The sequence below is a fragment of the Rhipicephalus microplus genome, chromosome X (assembly GCF_043290135.1).
Source record: "Rhipicephalus microplus isolate Deutch F79 chromosome X, USDA_Rmic, whole genome shotgun sequence".
Taxonomy (NCBI): domain Eukaryota; kingdom Metazoa; phylum Arthropoda; class Arachnida; order Ixodida; family Ixodidae; genus Rhipicephalus; species Rhipicephalus microplus.
In genome coordinates this window covers 37,878,305-37,897,703 of record NC_134710.1, presented here as the reverse complement: position 1 = coordinate 37,897,703, position 19,399 = coordinate 37,878,305, and the positions used below count along the sequence as shown (strand labels likewise).

The window sequence follows — 19,399 nt, the reverse complement described above, 5'->3', positions numbered from 1 at the left end:
CCAGCATTAGTTGATAACTATACATTTTTTTTTGAAAAGCAGCGCTTTACAAACAATGGCGACGAACATTACCACATAGGAGTAACTTAACGTTTTTTTTTTTTTTTAGCTATAGTTGGTATGATTCATCCTTCTAGGTAGCTCGAAACTTTACCAAGGGCAAAGACATAAAAGCGCGTGTGCCTTTTACAGCGAAAGCTGTCATTAGATCACAACGAGGGTTGCATACGCTGTAGTTGTCCGCCGCCGCCGGTGTCCGTAACCACTATCACACGAAATAAAAAAAACCTAGCAAATAAGAACATTTATTAATACAGCGAGATTCGAACCCAAGTCCCCTGTGTGCCAGCCCCGTATTCTACTGCAGAGCCATGCCGCTGCTTGAAACTCCGTTGCAAACTTCCCTTAGGCAGGCTTGATGCCAGCAAAGGAATCTCGTTCAGATGAGTAATAAAGCGTTTCAGAAAAGAGCAAATGAACAACGAGGTGTCACGAAATGCGAGTTGCGTAACGTGCGGGTCGTCCAATGCTCCAACTTATTACTAAGGCTTGTTCTTTCTTTTTCACCTATTCAAAAAATTTGCACTAAATTCCTTGCAAGTGTGTAGCAGATATCACGCTTCTCCGAAGAATGACGAAGGATAGCATAATGAATTTTGGCTTACTACACAAAACATATTATTTTTTATGGTGTAGTGGGTACCCTGCAAGTGCGCTTCTACCATTTGCCCAAACAGTGTTTAGAAAGGGCTCCGAAGGGCCACTCTTCCAGCTTTTGCTGTGTCTGTTCTGCGCGTTTCGCGCTGTCCTAGCGGTTTTATTTTCCTTCTTTTCTCATTTTCCCTCCTTCTTGATCTGTCCCCAGTAAAGTTTTTCGCTATTCAGAATAACGTGGAAGTAGATTGATCGGTCGATTCAGCCGGGATAATGCCTGACACGAAGCATTGCAGGAGAACAAAGGGCGTAGAAAAAAAAACACAGCAAGTGAGGAACCAAATTTATCTCGCATAATATATATTTCTGGTCGTAAAAAGGTGCCGCGCTATACGTTAAGCCGACTGGCTAGTTCTATAAAAGGTGTTGAAGAAGCAAGAAACAACAAAAACAATTAATAAAAACCAAGATGAAGACAATGAAGGCACTATTAGTGTGGTGTATTGCTTGTATTCGTGCTCGTGCTTGTCACGTTTTTTTTTTTTTTGTTTTCACTGCGCGCCTGATTTCTCGATCGGCTCCATGGCATTCGGACAGCCAACAGTCATAATGCTGATCTGAGTGACGAAAAGGCACTCTCTGAGGCGAAAGAATTGCCGATGATACATGGATAATAAAGTAGAGTTTTTTAATCAATATTATATTACACTTTCATTAGTGATCGTCCCAACGAAACAACTAAGCGTCCTGTTTACTCTCATCGACGGGAGCCCTTGTCTGTACGTCGTCATGCTACCTCGTTGTAATGATTTTGCCATATGAGCTTCAGAAGTATTACGATTATACGATTTCATGAGCCCTGCAGGTGAACTTCGGCACTTGTCGTACATTTTATTCCTCGTTAATTATGGTGCTTCGCTGGCATTCTGATGCGTTCCCACATGGCACTCAGGTTTGTTTCGTGGAGCACGGCCGCTTCACCGCGTAGCAACGGCGTGTAGCAAAGTGTTCGTAAGAACAAACCCATGGGTGAGTTCTTAGGGATGCATAACAGAAAACTTATTAGTTGAAGGCGCACAAAAGGAACAAAACATGGGCGAGCACGAAAGCTGTCCAATTTATATTTTTATTGAAAAACCACTTCTTATCTGGGCGCACAGTACCATGGTACAAGAATCCTAAATCACGCAAACCATTACACATTCTTCCTTAATTTTTTGCACATACACACGCATCCTTTGCAAATACGTACAATGAATGCGTTTTTGTGGTCTAGTGGCTAAGGTACTCGGCTGCTGACGCGCAGGTCGCGCGATCGAATCCTGGCAGCGGGGGCTGAGCACAGGGGCCTACAGCATTTTCGATAGAGGCGAAAATTCTGTAAGCCCATGTGCTCAAATTTGGGTCGCATATTAAAGAGCCCCGGGTGGCCAAAATTTCCGGAGCCCTCTACTGCGGCGTCCCTCATAATCATATCGAGTTTTTGGGTCGGTAAACACCCCACAAATATTTTAACATGTATGTGCAATGAAAGGTAGCTTAACGTACAAACAACGAATAATTACCAATATTCCCGTCATTTCAATTTTTTTTTGCCATAGTGATGTGCGCCTATATATGTTGCGGTCTTTTATAACAAAATGAAATTGAAAAACAGCTTTTGTATTTGGCAATGATTTGTTCATTTTCCCTGCATTAAATTTTGCACCATCCACTACGGTGAAGTAGTGGCTACGATGCTCGGCTGCTGCCCCAAGGGTTGCGTGTTCGATCCAGGTCGCGAGGCTTACATTTCGATAGAGGCGAAATGGTAGAGGACCGTGTACCAGGACCCTGGCCAGGGGGGGGGGCGCTTCGAAACAATGCTCCCCCCCCTCTGAATTTTTTTCGTGATGTATACACGACGCGAAATGACCATTTGCCTCCCCTCCCACAGCAAAAAACTTTCTGCATACAATTCTGCCGTGGACTACGCGATGTCAGTGCAAGTTAAAAAGCACGAGATGGTCACAATTTTCGCAGCCATTTACCACGGCATTCCTCGTAAATGTATCTTGTTTTGAGACGTAAAAGCCCGGCTAATATTACTATTAGCATCGGTGGAAATTCTATACCGCTTCCGCGATGATCTGTGATAATGTCAAAAGAAAAGCTCATCTTACAATGCCAAACAGCTTCTCTCGTCATCGCTGCAATGCCATAGGAGACACATGTGCACTATTGTAAAACATTCAACACAGACTGCTCAGTGGCACACAATGTATAGACGCTGCATGCTTGTGTCGTCATGGACAATGACTACGAACAAGTTGGGGTTCACCTTCTTGCTTCCGGCAGCTTGCTTACCGTCAGCATGGCTCCGGCTTGCATTCCCAATTTGACACTTTAACTACCTTCGGCAAGGACATAATTATCGGTCCGACATAGTGCTTTCAATTTATCACTAGCGACACCTAATTTGCTGTTTGATTTTTCCGCGACTGCATGCACCCCGGCCAATTAAAGTAAGGACAGGGGTGGCTGTTCTTGCAAGGCCCCTCGAAACATCATAGAAGGGAGGCAGTTTGGGCTAGTTGGTATGACATGACGATAGTTATAGCGCGAGAACTGAACTATGACAAAGTAGCGCTCGTGTCCTTCTTGTCTCTTTGTCGCCGTTCTGTTTTCACGCTATAACTATCGTCGAAACATCAACAGCGATAAGGCGACAGCCATGCATGGACCGACACTTGTCTCCGCACGAAGCACGTGGGCGTCGACGGAAAGGGTTGTCGTTCTCGCCGTCCACGTGGCCTCCTCCCAGGAGCGCTCAGAAGCTGAGCGGGAGTTTCGTCGTGCTCCCCGCGTGGAGCGCGAGTGGGGATCGGCTGCCCGCTTTTACGGCTGCCCGCTTTTACGGCATCTATCACGAGACGGGAGGTAAACGCTAAAACCATGCAGCCGAAATACCCCGTTAGCACTCCTGATCTTTGTAATCATTTATTTCCTTCCTGGCTTATCGGCTGAACTGTCACTCAAATGACGGCCCCTAGCATGATTCGAGGCAGACGCACCTTACGTATATTTTATATTATCGAGTCCGCCACGAAAAGACTTAGTGAATGTGGTGAGCGAATTCTTAACATAAATCAGGCTTGTGCAAGAGCCGGTCCGGAGCCTTTGGCAATGATCGGGTCCGCATGCATGGGCAAGGTACGCGACCGATCCTCGAACAAGTCACCGAGGCTCATGCAAGCAGAATGAGCGACCTCCTAAAAATAACGGGGCCCGAGCACGGTGGATCAGGAGAAATATGGCCGCCTTAAGCCGGGTCCCAGCGCTGCGCGCGGCCGCCCCCCGGCATCGGGATGAGCCAATATCCGTGGCGGCGACGGCAATCCTCGTGAGCCCCATTGCCGCTGTGCGGCTGATTTACGGTCGAGGTAATTGCTGGGGCCCTGAGGGGCCACCGTTTGATGCCCCCCGCGCAGGATCCGCGCAAGACGCTACACGACGGGACAATGGAGCTTGACCTAGAAGTTGCGATTACCGTGAAAGACTAACCCGCAGGGGCACTATATACAACTTTTCAATGACTGCGCATCCGCTCCGCGAGAGGTGAAACCCAATAAAACAACGAGTGTTCGTGTAAAAAAGTAACCGAAGCCCAATGTACAGAATCTTTCACTTCGCGTCCGACGAAATAGCACTACTATGCCGCGCGACTCATATCGAAGTAGAAGGTTTGTTTCTCAACCTCAGGGATGCGGGAGCAAGGCCAAAGACAGCAGCCTTGCACTTTTGAGCCCAATCAATCGCTTGCATTTGGACGCTACTTTAATCATTTAAAACTTCCCTCAGGCGTGGCGCTTAATTTTGTTGCCTGTTGAACTAAGATTAAAGTTGACGTTGAGCTCTAATGTTATCAGAACTTATGCTTGGCTTATCACAGGCGAAATTCACAAGCGCCTGTGTGTACTGCGCACTGATGGACTCACTGAAGATGCATATAAAATAACGGCGTTATTCTCACAAGTCCGCTTTGACATCGACGCGGATGCATAAAATAGTATTGTTTGCTTTATTATTCACCTGTGTGGTGTAAGTGTGGATATTGTGTAACTTGAAGATTTCGGAAAGATTGATATATTTTCAAACGACTCCCAACTGGCATTGCCACAAGCTATCTGGTATTCGGAAAAGTCTATAGTTTTTTATGTTTGATCATAATGTTTTTTTCACGTAAGCGTCAACAGGAATATATAATGTAGACAATATTAGACAAGGGCCTGGCTCCCTGGTCTTGCTCTGGCTGCCTTCGCGTCGCGTTTGCTTGAGTGAAAAACTCCTGCCGCGCTACGTCGGGCCTCACCGAGTTCTTCGCCGAGTTACCGAAGTCACAAGATCTCGCCGCTAACTCCCAAACTTAGTCCACCTCACCAGCTACTGAGACTGTGCGTGTTTCCCGCCTGAAGCCCTACGTCACGTTCACCGATCCGATGCAACGAGACGGTGCTTTTGCCGCCGGGAGTTATTGTTACGTACATTTTGGTACCAGTGTCGACTAGAGGACGCTTCTAGCCATAGAAGAGGTTGAAGTGTGTCGGGCTCAGAAACGATTGTGACGCACTTGCCTTAGGGCGTCTGCAACTTCATTATGCAACCCTACGCGTGTCAATATTAATGAGAACTAACACACAATCATGTCAACAAATATATAGGAGATGTTATTATAAGGGTAATGTGAAGAAATAAAAGTGGACAAAAGAGAATTTGCCACCAGCAGGAACCAAACCAGCGCGACCTTCAAATATAAGAACTTGTCATAACATCCCATACCACGGGATGCCAACAGGCAAGAAAGAGGGCTCCATACTTATAGTGGCAACAAGTGGAGCAGGTTCAAGCTCCCACGTTTGAACACACATATGCACCCTATATATTGGATGGTGGGATGACCGCCACCCTAGCTCAGAGGTACAGCATCGGACTAAAACTAGAAGGTGGCAGGTTTTCTTTTCGCCCACTTTTCTTTTTTTTTTCAACTTTAAATAACAGTTACTTCTAATAACATCCCCTATACTTTCCTTGGCATCACTGTCTGTTAGTTCTCAATAATAATGTGTCTAACAAAGAAAACAAGCCCTTAAAATTACACATCTTTCCTTCACTATGTAAGCAAGTGTCAGCGAAGTCTCCTGAAAACAATGTACAAAATCTGCTTGAATTATACGATGTTGTTCATGTCCACGCATCTAGATATTCATTCAGTCTAGATCGCGGTACAGAGCAACGGTTACAAGTGTCATGTGTTTATCGTGCTAGTATTAAGAAGAGCTCCTTTTCACGCGTATTGTGTGGCGTAGGATCCTAAGCAAGGGTTGCGACTTTGTGGCTGATCTGAGCCTGTATCATTGACGAACGAGTCGATGAAAATTAGTGCATCCCTTTGTAGTAGCTAAGGGTGTCAGCGTATGTTATACTTCTTCAAACGAAACGAAACTTTCGCTTAATCGGTTGTGACTCGGCACAACGTGGTCTTGCTGCATTGATGGCATCGGTAATTGCCAGCAATAAGTTCAGCGTTGAGGTGATAGTAGCAAGCTAAACATTCGAACTGTTGTGAAAAAAATAAAGTCAAGATTCATTAATTACATATTACAGTAATTAATGAAACCTGCGTGAGCACAAAGTGAAAAAATCAATTGTTCTCGGGCAAGAAAACCATCTCATTAACGTATCTTAACCTCAGCTGGATCATGGTCACTCTATTAGAAACACCCAATGTGAAAATGATTGATGCGAAGCACGTTATGAGTCACAGGTTTTGGTGGGGAGGGAGTTGGTGGCGAAAAAAAAAAAACTGGTGCGGGTGAAACCTCGAAGGTTCGCCGGTCACGTGCACGCTCTTTTTTTTTTTAAATAAGTGGTGCCCTCTCTCGGTTGTGGGCTCGTCAGCCATCGGCCATTTCTGATATGGAAATTATATATCTTTTCGAGGTGACTTGTCATTTCACGTTGCTACATTTTAGTTTTGGTGGTATACGAACGCATGACCGTCGCGGTTGCCTGTTGCATCTGAATTATTGCGCTGTTAAGCACTTATGCGGAGGCGGGAAAAAAGTAAGGAGGGGGCATCGTGCAATAAACAAAAAGAAGTAAAGAAAAAAAAGAAAGGAAAAGAAGGCAAGAAAGGAAGGAAGAAAAAAAGAAAGAAAGCAAGAAAAAGAAAGAAAGAAAGAAAGAAAGAAAGAAAGAAAGAAAGAAAGAAAGAAAGAAAGAAAGAAAGAAAGAAAGAAAGAAAGAAAGAAAGAAAGAAAGAAAGAAAGAAAGAAGAGCAGGGCAGGAACGCAGCGCCCGTCAAGCGTCGCTTCTCCCCCATTTTCCCGGAAACGAATGGGCTCCTGTATTTTTATTCTCACCAAATCCTTGATGTGTGATTTATCACTGGAACCTATAGTTCAGCATACTCACTCATGAGTACACTCCCTCACTCTCATTCATGCTCACTTAAAAATCAGGTGTGTGAGCGTGAGCGAGTACTCACGGGTGTGAGCAGGCGTGAGTATTAAAATTAGTGAATACTCATCAGTGGGAATAGCCGTGAGTATGAACGGGTGTGAGTGCCAATTAATGTGAGTATGCATCAGCACGAACACTAGTAAGTGCTAAGAGGTGCGAGTAGGCATGAATATGAACGTGAGTGAGGATCGATGAGTGTTATTAGGCGTGAGTACGAACGCCAGTGGGCCCTAATGAGCGTGGGAAAGCATGGGTAGGAACGCGATGGGGTACCAGCGAGCGTAAATAGGCGTCAGTGCGAATGTGAGTGAGTACTTACGAGTATGATTAGCCATGAGTACGAAAGTGAGTGAGTACTCATGAATATGAGCGGGCTTGAGTATATGAACGTGTTTTAGTATGTGAATGGACATGGGTGTGGGTGTTAGTGCGTAGCCATGAGTGTGACGGCGTAGTCAAGAGTGTAAATAGAGGCATGAACGTTAGCACCTGTGAATGTGAGAAGCGAATGCACACGGGAGTGAATATCTATTAGTACGAGTGAGCGTATGAACGTGAATGAGGTCTCTACGCGTGAGTATGACCATGGGTGCTTGTAAATGAAGTGTAAATGTGAGTGAATGCCCATGATTGATCGATATGTGAGGGTTAACGTCCCAAAACCACCATATGATTATGAGAGACGCCGTAGTGGAGGGCACCGGAAATTCCTACCACCTGGGGTTCTTTAGCGTGCACCCAAATCTGAGCACACGGGCCTACAACATTTTCGCCTCCATCGAAAATGCAGCCGCCACAGCCGGGATTCGATCCCGCGACCTGCGGGCCAGCAGCTATAGACCACCATGGTGGGGCAGTGAGTGCCCATTAATGTGAGTAGGCGTAAGTGTAAACGTGAATGAAGTGAGTACACGTGAGTATGACCATGGCTGCCTATGAGTTAAAATTGAGTAACTGAGGGTGATAATGAGTGACTGTCCATCAGTGGGAGTACACGCATTAACGTCGATGAGTTCCTGATGTGAATATGAACATAAGTACTTATGAGTGTACGTAGGGTGAGTACGAACCTTAGTGTCACCGCTAGGATGAGCAATCGCACATTTGGCGAGTGTTCCCCCTACCGGCGCCTTCGTCCTAACATCTGAAGGGGGAACCAGCCTGACGGACTTCACTGCAAACTACACGTATCTCACCTGCCGTAACAAGCAGGGAGTCGACAAAGCGTAGCGAAAAGGAGCACGCATGCCGCACACCGAGTTTGGGAATCTTCCCTAACAAGACTATTCGGGCCGGGGAAACCACACATGCTTACCTCAGATAGTTATTTCACCGACAGTTCGATAAACGGGAATCGCTGGGTGCCCGTGCCAGGCTCGCAGTCAAAGGAAGTGCCCTAGCACCTCCCTCCCCCCCCCTGTAAGTGGTGTTTTACCAAAAATAAGTGATGAAATAGTTTTTTTTTTAGAGAAGTCAAGGTATTGAGCACGTGTGCTCCTACCGATAATTCTAGGCTACGCCTGGTCCGTGCTACGCACTTCCTCAGTTTTACCTATTGGAGAGTCGAATTTCGGAGTCCAGTCGGACGTGACTGACATCCAGCGTGGGTGAGTGGTCGTGACCAAGCATGAGTGAAGGCCTGCGAGTGCGAATAAAAATGGGTACAGAGGAGATTGGGAATCGTTGAAGTTGAGTGGGCTGAGTGTGAGTGTGTGATTGAAGGAATTGAGTGGACTTTTGAACGCGAGTATCTGTGGACAGCTGTAACCTTTACTGATAACATTAGTGCATCTGAGTGTGAGGTGAACGCGAGTGAGTATGAGCGTCATTGAGTACCGGAGAGTGAGTAGTCGTGAGTTTGAACACGTGTCAGTAACTGTGAGGATGATTGACGCGAGTGGGTTCCGGCCGATGGTCAGTGTGAGTGGCGTAATTAAATTAAACAAGGGCCGGAAAACATGTGCTGAACGTGAGTGATTACCATGAGCGTGAAAAGATATGACAATGAACGTATGTAAAGTGCATGAGTTTGAAGTAGAGTGAGTGCCTGTGAGATGAATAGACTTCATAAAAAAGTGAGTGAGTAGACATGAGTGTGAACGTGAGTGTGCCCCTATGATTGTGAGTTGATGTATGAGCATGAGTGAATACCATCATGTGTGAGCACACGTGAGTATACAAACGCGAGTGAGCTCCTATGAGCGTGAGTAGATATGCTATTGGAAGTGAGTGAGTAGGTGCCAGTGCGAGTGAACGTGAGTGAGTACGTATGTGTGTGAGTACATATGAGTGTGAACGTGAGTGCAGCACGTATGTATCTGAGTAAACGTGAGTATGAGCGTGAGTACTAATGAGTGTTAGTAGGTGCGAGATTGAACGTGAGTGAGTATTAATGAGTGTAAGTAAATGAGAGTGAGTACTAATGAGCGTGAGTTACCGTGAGTGAGTGTGAGTATATGAGAGCATGAACGTGAGCGAGAACGTAAGGGTATGAGTACACGTGAGTAAGAGCGCGAGTGAGTAGCTCGGAGTGCGCGTACAGTGCATATGAGTATGAGCTTAAGTAAGTTCTTACGAATGTGAGTGCCGTGTCGAGAGTATGAACGAGAGTATGACCAAGCGTGAGTTCGAAGCCTAAAAAAAATTGGGGTGAGTGTGTATGAACGAGAATTCTCTCGCAGTACCGACCTATGCTATAACGGGCCTCATTAAGCCAGGTTTCAAAACAAACTCTGATATCCCGCTGAGAAAACAAAAAAACAAAGGCACTTTTTCTTGACGTTTCAACAGGCATCCTGGCCTTCAGCCAAATTTAGGCCAGCAGCTGGCCTCGTTCTTGATGGCGGCGCTTTCGCTGCAGGTCCGCAAGTTGTACCCGCACATTGCGTTCGAACTGATCGGCCGACGCGGCTACACATCGTGCATAAACAACTACGCGGGCAACTATGCGGCCGAAGAATACCTGGGCGGTGGTGTGGCGGCCTTCGTGGGTCCCGGCTGCTCAATGGCCGTGGACTCTGTGGGACGACTGGCCTCGCACTGGAACGTGCCGGTGTGCACGGCTGCCGGGGTTGGAGCGCAGTTCGAGGACCGAACCATTTACGGCACGCTGGTGCGCCTCGCGCTCACCATCAACGCGCTGCGGGACGCCTTCCTCCAGGTACGCTCAAGGCACGCTCAGCTATTTGACCATTTCAGCTTTATTATTTTTTTTTTTGTAGAGATAAGCTGCGAAAAGCAACCATAGCTTCGCGGCTTCGGCACGCAGCCTCAAAATGAGGTGCTTTGAGCGAGTTGCCGAGTACACTAGCATGTTCCTGCTTGCATGCTTCACGGCCTTGCAGCTGCAGTAAAATACCTCTTGAAAGAACGTCTGTCAAACGAAGCATTCGGTTATAGGAACTCTGTTTGAATCCCCCGCCGAAGCCCCATTGGACCCAATATTAACGCATTTAAGTTTTATGAAATACGTGCAGGACGCATTACACTTGAACGAACATATTACACCATTCAATGTTTTTTTACGTAATATTGATCAGACATTGTCTGAAAGGCTGGATACAGACAGCGCTTTGCGTTTTGTACACTGTCACCTGTGACCCTCGTGTTGAAGGCATGCGCCATTCTTTCTGCAGAATACATTGTAGCGACAGTCCTACCTCACGAAGAAGAATGGGAGGAGTAAAAAGATAGCCATTGTAGAGAAAGCACCGAGAATTTCCGCTATATGTGCACTGATGTGCATACAAAAAGAGAAGTCGTTAACTGCCCAGCAGAGTGCTGTGACGGAGAAGGCGTATGAGATCTATAGAAAACAGTGAGTCAATTCTTGACCGCTGCAGTCCTTATTACTCAAGTGAACCAAAAGATTAATACATTCTCCCAAGCATTCTAAATAAGCGGAAATTCACATTCAAATAGGCGGCACTGCGAATAGAAGGATTCCAGTTTAATTTCAACAACTAATGTTTCATTTTACTCCTGATAACATGTTGCACCATTGCTATTCCAGTTCAGCGAACTTTTTTCAGGTGTTCCTCGAGGTTCGCTCAAGTGAAGTTTCCATGTGTTATGTTCTGTACTTTGCGTGTAGATAAACGCAGAGAGAATAGTCTCTTTACGAACAGCCTGGAAACTCTATCGGTTATCTGCTCTTCATTAACTTTAACAATCAAACGTAGCATCTATCTGAGAGAGATGAGTGTACTGTATACAACAGAAGCAAATTGTTCCGCATAAAACTGTTGTGAATGAAATGACCTGACAGAATACTGTATAGATGGGCAGATGGATTATGAAGCTAACCTGCCCAGACCCTGGACAAACCGCGATAAAGTTGACGCTTACCGCGTGCGTGCAGGTGTTGCGCCATTTCGGCTGGCGGCATCTAGTGGTGCTATCGGACAGTTCACAGTCCTTCTTCCGGCAGCTGCGACGTGCTCTCGAAGGCCTGTTCGCCGACCCTGACACGGGAGTGCGTGCCGTCTTCCGTGACTTCGATTCTAGCCGCTCGTCCGTCAACTACACCTCGCTGCTGGTCGAAGGCCGCTCGTATGCGAGGGTCTTCCTGTTGGCTGGCGATGGAGAGGTACTTAGTACTCAATACTGTTCTGAACGCATAGTTCAAAAGGGAGCTCGCAGAAGCAAAAAATTAGACCATCTTAAAACAATTCACTGCGGCTGTAATGACTTAACATCGCTTTTGATAATAATCCTTCCACACTTATTTGATCAAGAGGTCTCCGTCAAATAAGCAGATGTCTCAGCCAAGCTTATAACGCCCGTACTCTCCAACTGCTGTTTTTTTTTTTTCAACCTTATTCATCATGATCAACTCTTTCCAGTTGAAACAGAATGATGACGGAAGGAACGCATGCCACTACGCCAACAGCGTTCGAATGTATAGCGCTGATCCTGCCTTAGTGTTTGTTCCTTCTTTTGTATTCTAAGTATTTGTTTCTGACAAACCAACAGACTATGCCACGGTTCTCCTGCATCAAGCAAGTTTCTCTGCAAACAAATCTAAGCCAGTTAAATAAACGGACGGAAATATGTCAGGTAGGCAAAGGGCGATATGTACGCACAAATTTGCCAAGCCTCCAAGCTTGCTCCGGTTACTAAAAGCCATAGAGTTCCCCAAAATTAACTAGAGGTCACTCTGGCGCTGCGATCGTTCAGCGACCATGGGAATGATGGGTAGTACACACATTTGCCTAGTATTCGTACTTGCGGGCGGCGAATCGTACTTACGGCTTCGTTTACTGCTGTGTTTCGGTTTTGTTTTGAAAGAAAAATGAAACCCTTTTGAACTTCGTGACCCAATTTGGAAAGGTAATTCGAGAAAATAGGGTGGTGAAGCGCAATCGCTGAACATTTGCTGAATTTTGTTTCGGGAGAAAACAACTTCAAGCCACACGAACACACACGGAGCCAGAAGTAGGCCACAAATACGAAGATTAGACAAATACGTGTACTACCCAATATTCCCATGCTCGCTGAAGCGCCGTGCGTTGCAGCTCCCATAGACACTAGCGCCAGAGTACCCTCTAGTAAGTATTGTGGGAAACTCTATGCTAAAAGCAACTAGGTCATATGACCATCGGTAAACGTATGGAAAGCATTCAAAGAGATTTACCTGAGACATCTGCACTGTCGCATGCATTGTTCGTGTTTTCTTTGAGTTTTCCCGTAAATGGTGTTCCTGCTGTCGCAATGTCAACAGGTAATTCGGCAGCTGCTGCTTGACGCACACGACCTGGGCATGCACGATGGTCACTTCGCCTTCCTCACGGCCGAACCGTACAAGAACGAGCGTTACTTTGGAGAGTTCTCTTGGTACAAGGAAGGGGACTCCAGGAACATGGTCAGTACTTCTACAATACTGTCAGTATGCTACGGTTGTTCATCATAACAAGGAATGCGTTTGATTCCATCGTCTATTGGTGGGAAGTTGAGAAAATTTTCTGCCGATACCTGATACCTTTTTTTTTAGATGCGAAGCGTCTTATGATCTAGCTCAATGCAGTGTGCGGCGAGACCACCCTACAGTGCATTTGCACCCCTCTCCCTCTTTCCTTGTCCCCCTCTCTCGCCTCGTAACGCCGACGCAGCCAGCATCTGCTCGTCTACGTTTGCTCCCCCTCTCTCTCCTCTAGGCATCCCTCCCAGTTGCGTCTACACCTCCATTGCGCATGTGCGTCCACTTCTCCTCTCCTACGCTCCCCCCACCCTCTTCTATTACCTCGCAACGCCGACGCAGGCAGCGTCTGCTAGTCAAGGCTCACTCGCCGCTTTCTGCCCTTTAGGTATCCCTCCACATGGCGCTTACACACCCATTGCGCATGCACGCCCACTCCTTTCCTACTCTCCGTCCTCTCTCATCTCGCAACACCTACACAGGCTGCGTCTTACAGCAACTTTCTCGATTAAAGAAAAACTGATTGCTCACGCTGCACAACCAGTCACTGGACACCCCGTATATATACCGGCACTGGATCTTGACCTCCAAGGTAGTGCCGGTGGGAGATTTCTTCTGTGCGTCGTTGAACAATAAAAATTCGCAGCCTGCGCGTTAACTAAGAGCAGAATGAGGGTCTCTGTGTCCAATCAGTCTCCTGTCTCCAATTGCCCATCAGTAGCGATTGGCATGCTCAAGCAGGGAAGACCGGTTCACCACTGCATGCTTAGCGCCTCCCCAGGTTACTCTCCTGCGAAACGCCACGATGAGCGCCAGCGTCAACACCACCGCCAGTGTAAGCGTTAGCGCCCGCTGCTTCGCATCTATACACATGGTACCCTTTTGGGGGAGATGGAGTAATGTTTTCCTTTTTTTGCCATAAATGGACGCAGGCGTGGCAGGACATGACCCCGCGTCTTTTCTTGTATTCGTATATTTTCCCTTTCATTGCCTTTACCGGCGACATCTTTCATAATTACACCCAGACTGGACTACTTTCAGCGGTTGAACTGATCTGTATGTGTCCGAAATGATGTGCACCTGAAAGACACGTGAGAGAAATTGAGTCGCTGTGAAGGTTCGCTGTGGTTCAGCTACTGAACGTTTAAGGCAAAGTGCATCGGTTCTTACGCCAACCACTGAACACTGAGCTATGTATATAGACGCCTAATAACCCTTGGTTCTTGGCACCGGTCCTTGTTGCGTACGCAGGAAGTCCGCAGGATGTACGAAGCTCTGATGATTTTGTCACTGAAGATCCCAACCAGTCCAGAGTACAAGCAATTTGTGCGACAGGTGGTGCGTAACTCGAGGAAAGAGTTCAACACCACAATAGAGGACTCCATCGTGAGTGAAACCATCGCAAGAGAGTGGGATGGTCCACCAGTTCAACGACATTCCCCGACACGAGTCGTGTTTTGCAGGTGAACGTGCTTATCGCGGGATTTTACGACTGTATCCAGCTGTATGCATGGGCGCTGAATGAGACGCTCGCCAACGGGGGAGACCCTATGGACGGCCGCGCACTTATCGACCTCATCATGAACAGCACGCGATACGGTAAGGAACAACTAGTACCTGAAAGGCCCGACGCTCTTCGACCGATAGAGAAGTGACAATCTCGAGTTTTCTGTAAAGACGCAGTGCGAAGGCCTCGCCCAAAGCGTCGGCTAATGCACTCGGTTTTATAATTCATTCGGACACTTGAGGTAACCTAAACAAGCAGCTGAGCCTCTTAAATGGATAAGAATTATGTCTTTCCTATTAGTCCTGGACCTTTCAAATTGGGCATATGGATCACAGGGCCAGGAGACATTATTAAATTCAAGTCCTTATGAGCTGAAAAACTTTCTCTAGTGACAGAAAAATAAATCATGTTAATACGACATTCTAGCATGTAGTTATTTGTCACATCGAGATAACACCGTCTCAATGTCCCACAATTTCGAGGAAGCTATGCCGTGGTTTTATGCAAAAGTTCTTTCCCAGATACTTAGCACTACTTTTGCTTCGAGCATGAAAAAAGCTAGATATTCAACACGCTGTGTATTTTATATTCACCACTTTCTTTCAAACCACTTGCATTTCCATTCAATCCGCGATAAGAAAGCCGTATGATAGGATACCTTCGCTCTTCCGTCAGCATTGCATGATTCTGTTTTGTGTTTGTGTTCCTGTGTGCGTGTGTTTGTGTGTTTGTGCGTGTTTCACTTATTAGTAAGTTTGCCGAGTATGGACAAAGTTATGGACAAAGTTAACTACTTACCGTTGCATTATGATGCAGGACTGACGGGCAAAATTCACTTCAATGCCAACGGAGACCGCATCGCTGAATACGCGCTGAAGGCTCTCGACCCTACCACACTCGAAATGCGGGTATGATGCGTTACGTTTTGAATGCACTAGCGTGCGCGAAGGGAACTCAGGATCAGTTTTTACTTTTTAAATGGTTTGCAGAAAAACAACAACATAGTACTGAGAAAAAACGTACTGCTCTGTATTCTGTAAAAAAAGCTGTAAAATGGCCTCTGGCAACTTCTCATTCTTCGTGCAATGTTATTGGGATAAAAAAACTGTTTTTCAAGACACAGAACTATACAGCAATTCAGCCCTAGAAAACCAGGGTACTGAGTTGCTCTATGGACAAGCACTCGCGTAGTAAAAAAAAAAAACATGTAGGAGTAGTTGTACAGGTTTCCCATATAAATCAGCACGATAAATACAAAAAAACGTAACAGCTTTGCCACAAAGGCATAGCAATGAACGCGATAGCAACAAATTAGAAGGTCATGTGAAGCATGGCAAGCAGATCGAAGCGTACCCCACATTTTGTACGCACAAATGACGCACGAAACGTACTCAGAGTTACAGATGAACACGAATAAGCGTCTCAGTTGTATTTTGAAAAAAATATACTTTCTTAGTGCGCAGGAAACGTTTCAGAAGGAAGATAGTGCAGAGAGATAGAACAGAGCGCGCACTTAAAACCAATTTTATTGTACAAATGGCGGGAATATATTTACGGTCAAAAGAGCGAATACATCACGCACAGAAGAAAGGGCAAACGATGGCGCATATATTCCCGTCATCTGTGCAATGAAATTGGTTGTAAGTTTGCTCTCTGTCCTATCTCTCTGCTCTATCTTCCTTCTGAAACGTTTCCTGCGCACTAAAGAAGCATATTTCTTTCAAAAATTCAAGACCAACCAGCCCAAGTAGCCATTTCTTTTTGTCGCAGTTGTTACTTCGCTGTGTCTGAAAAGCGCGCCCTTTCGCAAACCGAGACTGTGCAGCGAGTGCAGCGACCTTTGTAGGCCCGGTAACTACAACAGAATCGTTCCGGGGAAAGCCCAAGGTGTGCGATTCTCTCCACCACAAGATAAGCGTGCGCACGCGTGAGCGTCCACCCTCCCCCTCTCCACGGGGCAAAGTACGCGTTAGAGATGAGAGCGCGCCGCCACGTCGTGATGAACTGGTGACGCGCTCTCATTGCGCCATCTCGCTGGTAATGCTGAAAACACGATAGTTCCCCTGAGATGCCTATCACCAGCGGTAAGTGGCAGATATAAATAACTTGCGGTTTCAACGTTGAAGGAGGTGCTTCTTTATGGCTCGGTGGCTAACGCTTCACACTCACAAGCAAGAGGGCGGGCGTTAGATTTCGCGGACCGGAATTTTTTTCTAGATTATTTTTCTTTCTTGTGTTTTCATATATATAGATACGTGTACATATATGGTTAAGGACGCCGACGTCAACGCCGAAGCCATTGGCGAAATCCAGCCGAGAGTGTCCATACAGTTGCTATCGCAATAAATAAAACGTTGTTACGTGAAGCATACCTAGTGCATATTGTTTCCAGTATACTGTAGTAGTCACTGCTATTTTGTTCGTTAATGTGGCTTGGTTCATTGGTCCTAATTATGTTTTAACGTGACAAATACTAACCTAATTATTAAATTGTTCATAAAGCATATGTAGGCATATGTTCAAATGACATCTAACTGTGCTATTTTCTACAACGTACTGACTGCGTGCTCACTATTTTTTCGCTAATAAAGGAAACCCAAGAAATCTAAAAAATGACACATGGTTTGGCTGTAGAGTGCATCAGGAAGCAGCGCCTTCAAGCAGGATTGATCTCTGTGAAGTAGCAAATCAAGACTGCGCTCCCACATTTTGGGTGTGGTCAGGCGTTATTTTTCATACTTGGTGTGCCTTATCGGCCTTTAAAAATAAGGACGCAACTGGTACGTAAATGAAGATAGCCCAGTTAGATGCCACTTCAGCATGCCTACATATGCCTCACCAAGATTTTAATGATCACGGGATTGATTGATATGTGGGGTTTAACGTCCCAAAACCACTATATGATTATGAGAGACGCCGTTGTGGAGGGCTCCGGAAATTTAGATTAATGATCAGGGGAGTACTTGTTGCGTTGAAAGCATAAGTAGGGTTAATGACCTAAATCTCCTTAATGACAAAATAAGTAGGGGTTGGAAACAATATGCACCTGGTGTGCTGCGTATAGCGGGGTTCTTTTGTTAAATCGTGATGTGTGATATTTGGGACACCCTGCGTATGTCTGAAAGAAATTCTACTCTTCGATACCTGCAGATGACGAGCTAATATTATTTCAAACTTAACCGACTCCTACAGCTCTGATCAAACAAAATTTAAATAGCAGAAGCGAACTTGCCAGAATCCACTCTCAGATTCTTTGATTTTCGTCCAGTAAATTTATTCTGAAATATCAGTGTTGCCGGGATACAGCACAAAAGCTTCTACGCAAAAAAAGTAATCGTAAGTTTTAACATAAAACTTCTTATAAAAGTTCTCGATGTACCCCAATAATTCTTTGCATGATTGTTTGATTTGTGGGGTTTAACGTCCCAAAACCACCATTTGATTATGAGATACGCCGTAGTGGAGGGCTCCGGAAATTTTGACCACCTGGGGTTCTTTAACGTGCACCCAAATCTGAGTACACCGGCCTACAACATTTCCGCCTCCATCGGAAATGCAGCCGCCGCAGCCGGGAATCGAACCCGCGACCTGCGGGTCAATAATTGTTTGCATGTGAGCTTTATCTTAAAGTAATGAACTCATATTTAATTCTACATAGATGTCGTGCTCATCGGAACTAGGTTTCCGAGAATGTAACCATATCAAGTGAACTTTTCATGTCTTAATCAACGTTTTACAATACCATGGTAAATCTGTGCGCCTATTCCCCGAATTCCAGGATTAATTAAATTGATGTTTTCTTGCTGTTGTCAGAGTGCCATACTGTGCTTCATCAGTGACCTTGTGTGGCACTTTATTTATTTATTTATTATTTATTTATTTATTTATTCTTTTATTTATGTGGTTGTTATTAATCGAAGTGAATACGAACGAAGGTAGGTAGTTACCCGAAGTACTTATGCATGTAATATAATTCGCAATGTCTTAGGAACATTCAACATTGTTCATTGCTCTCGTTAATGTCGGATCCCGGCTGCGGCGGCTGTATTTCCGATGGAGGCGGAAATGTTGTAGGCCCGTGTGCTCAGATTTGGGTGCACGTTAAAGAACCCCAGGTGGTCGAAATTTCCGGAGCCCTCCACTACGGCGTCTCTCATAACCATATGGTGGTTTTGGGACGTTAAACCCCGCATATCAATCAATGCTCTTGTTAATGCTTCGTTTTCAATTCAAACATTCAGTTTGCACACGCTGAGGTTGTGTGTGTGTTGCCGATATTAATGAGCCAATGCCATGGTCGCAGCCCGTGGCTGTTTACCACGGGGCACGACAGGTGCTGGTGCCGGTAGAGAACGTGACCATCTACTGGCCGGGTCGGCGCACCGATGCACCGCAGGACGTGCCCGAGTGCGGTTTTCTTGGGGACGCCCCTCACTGCCAGAGAAAAGGTGCCACTTCTCTTCCTCCTAAGCACGCAGAATTAGTTGTCGTTAGCAGTGCTTATCGCTTCAATTTAACAATATACGTAGCGTAGAGTAGTAGAATGGAATAGAATACGTCGAATAGACTTGATCTAGCTAGATTCGTCCTCCCTTATTTTCCTCCCTGTGTGTAGGGCATGCGAACTGAACGTAGTGCAGTTAGCCTCCCTGCCGTCCCTGCGTCCCCTCATTGTCTTCTTGCTCGCAAGCCAGAAAAATTCATCTTGCGCTCTCTGAGGACTACTAACCTATGTAGACGTCTTTCACTTTTGCATCGTACCACCGCTGCATACGCGTCAGCGCATGTACCGACATTTTTCTCCTCCCTTTTCCTTCTAT

General features: G+C 45.9%; 1 protein-coding gene across 1 annotated transcript in view; it reads left to right on the top strand.

Moving 5' to 3' along the window:
* Window positions 1–19,399, top strand: part of LOC119176615 (atrial natriuretic peptide receptor 1) — a 64,274-nt gene that overhangs the window by 9,330 nt on the left and 35,545 nt on the right. Inside the window, exons 2-8 of the mRNA XM_037427975.2 lie at window positions 10,016–10,315; window positions 11,516–11,743; window positions 12,878–13,018; window positions 14,324–14,458; window positions 14,536–14,671; window positions 15,396–15,487; window positions 18,883–19,027. Coding sequence (XP_037283872.2) covers window positions 10,016–10,315; window positions 11,516–11,743; window positions 12,878–13,018; window positions 14,324–14,458; window positions 14,536–14,671; window positions 15,396–15,487; window positions 18,883–19,027 — 1,177 coding nt within the window. The remainder of the gene's footprint in view (window positions 1–10,015; window positions 10,316–11,515; window positions 11,744–12,877; window positions 13,019–14,323; window positions 14,459–14,535; window positions 14,672–15,395; window positions 15,488–18,882; window positions 19,028–19,399) is intronic.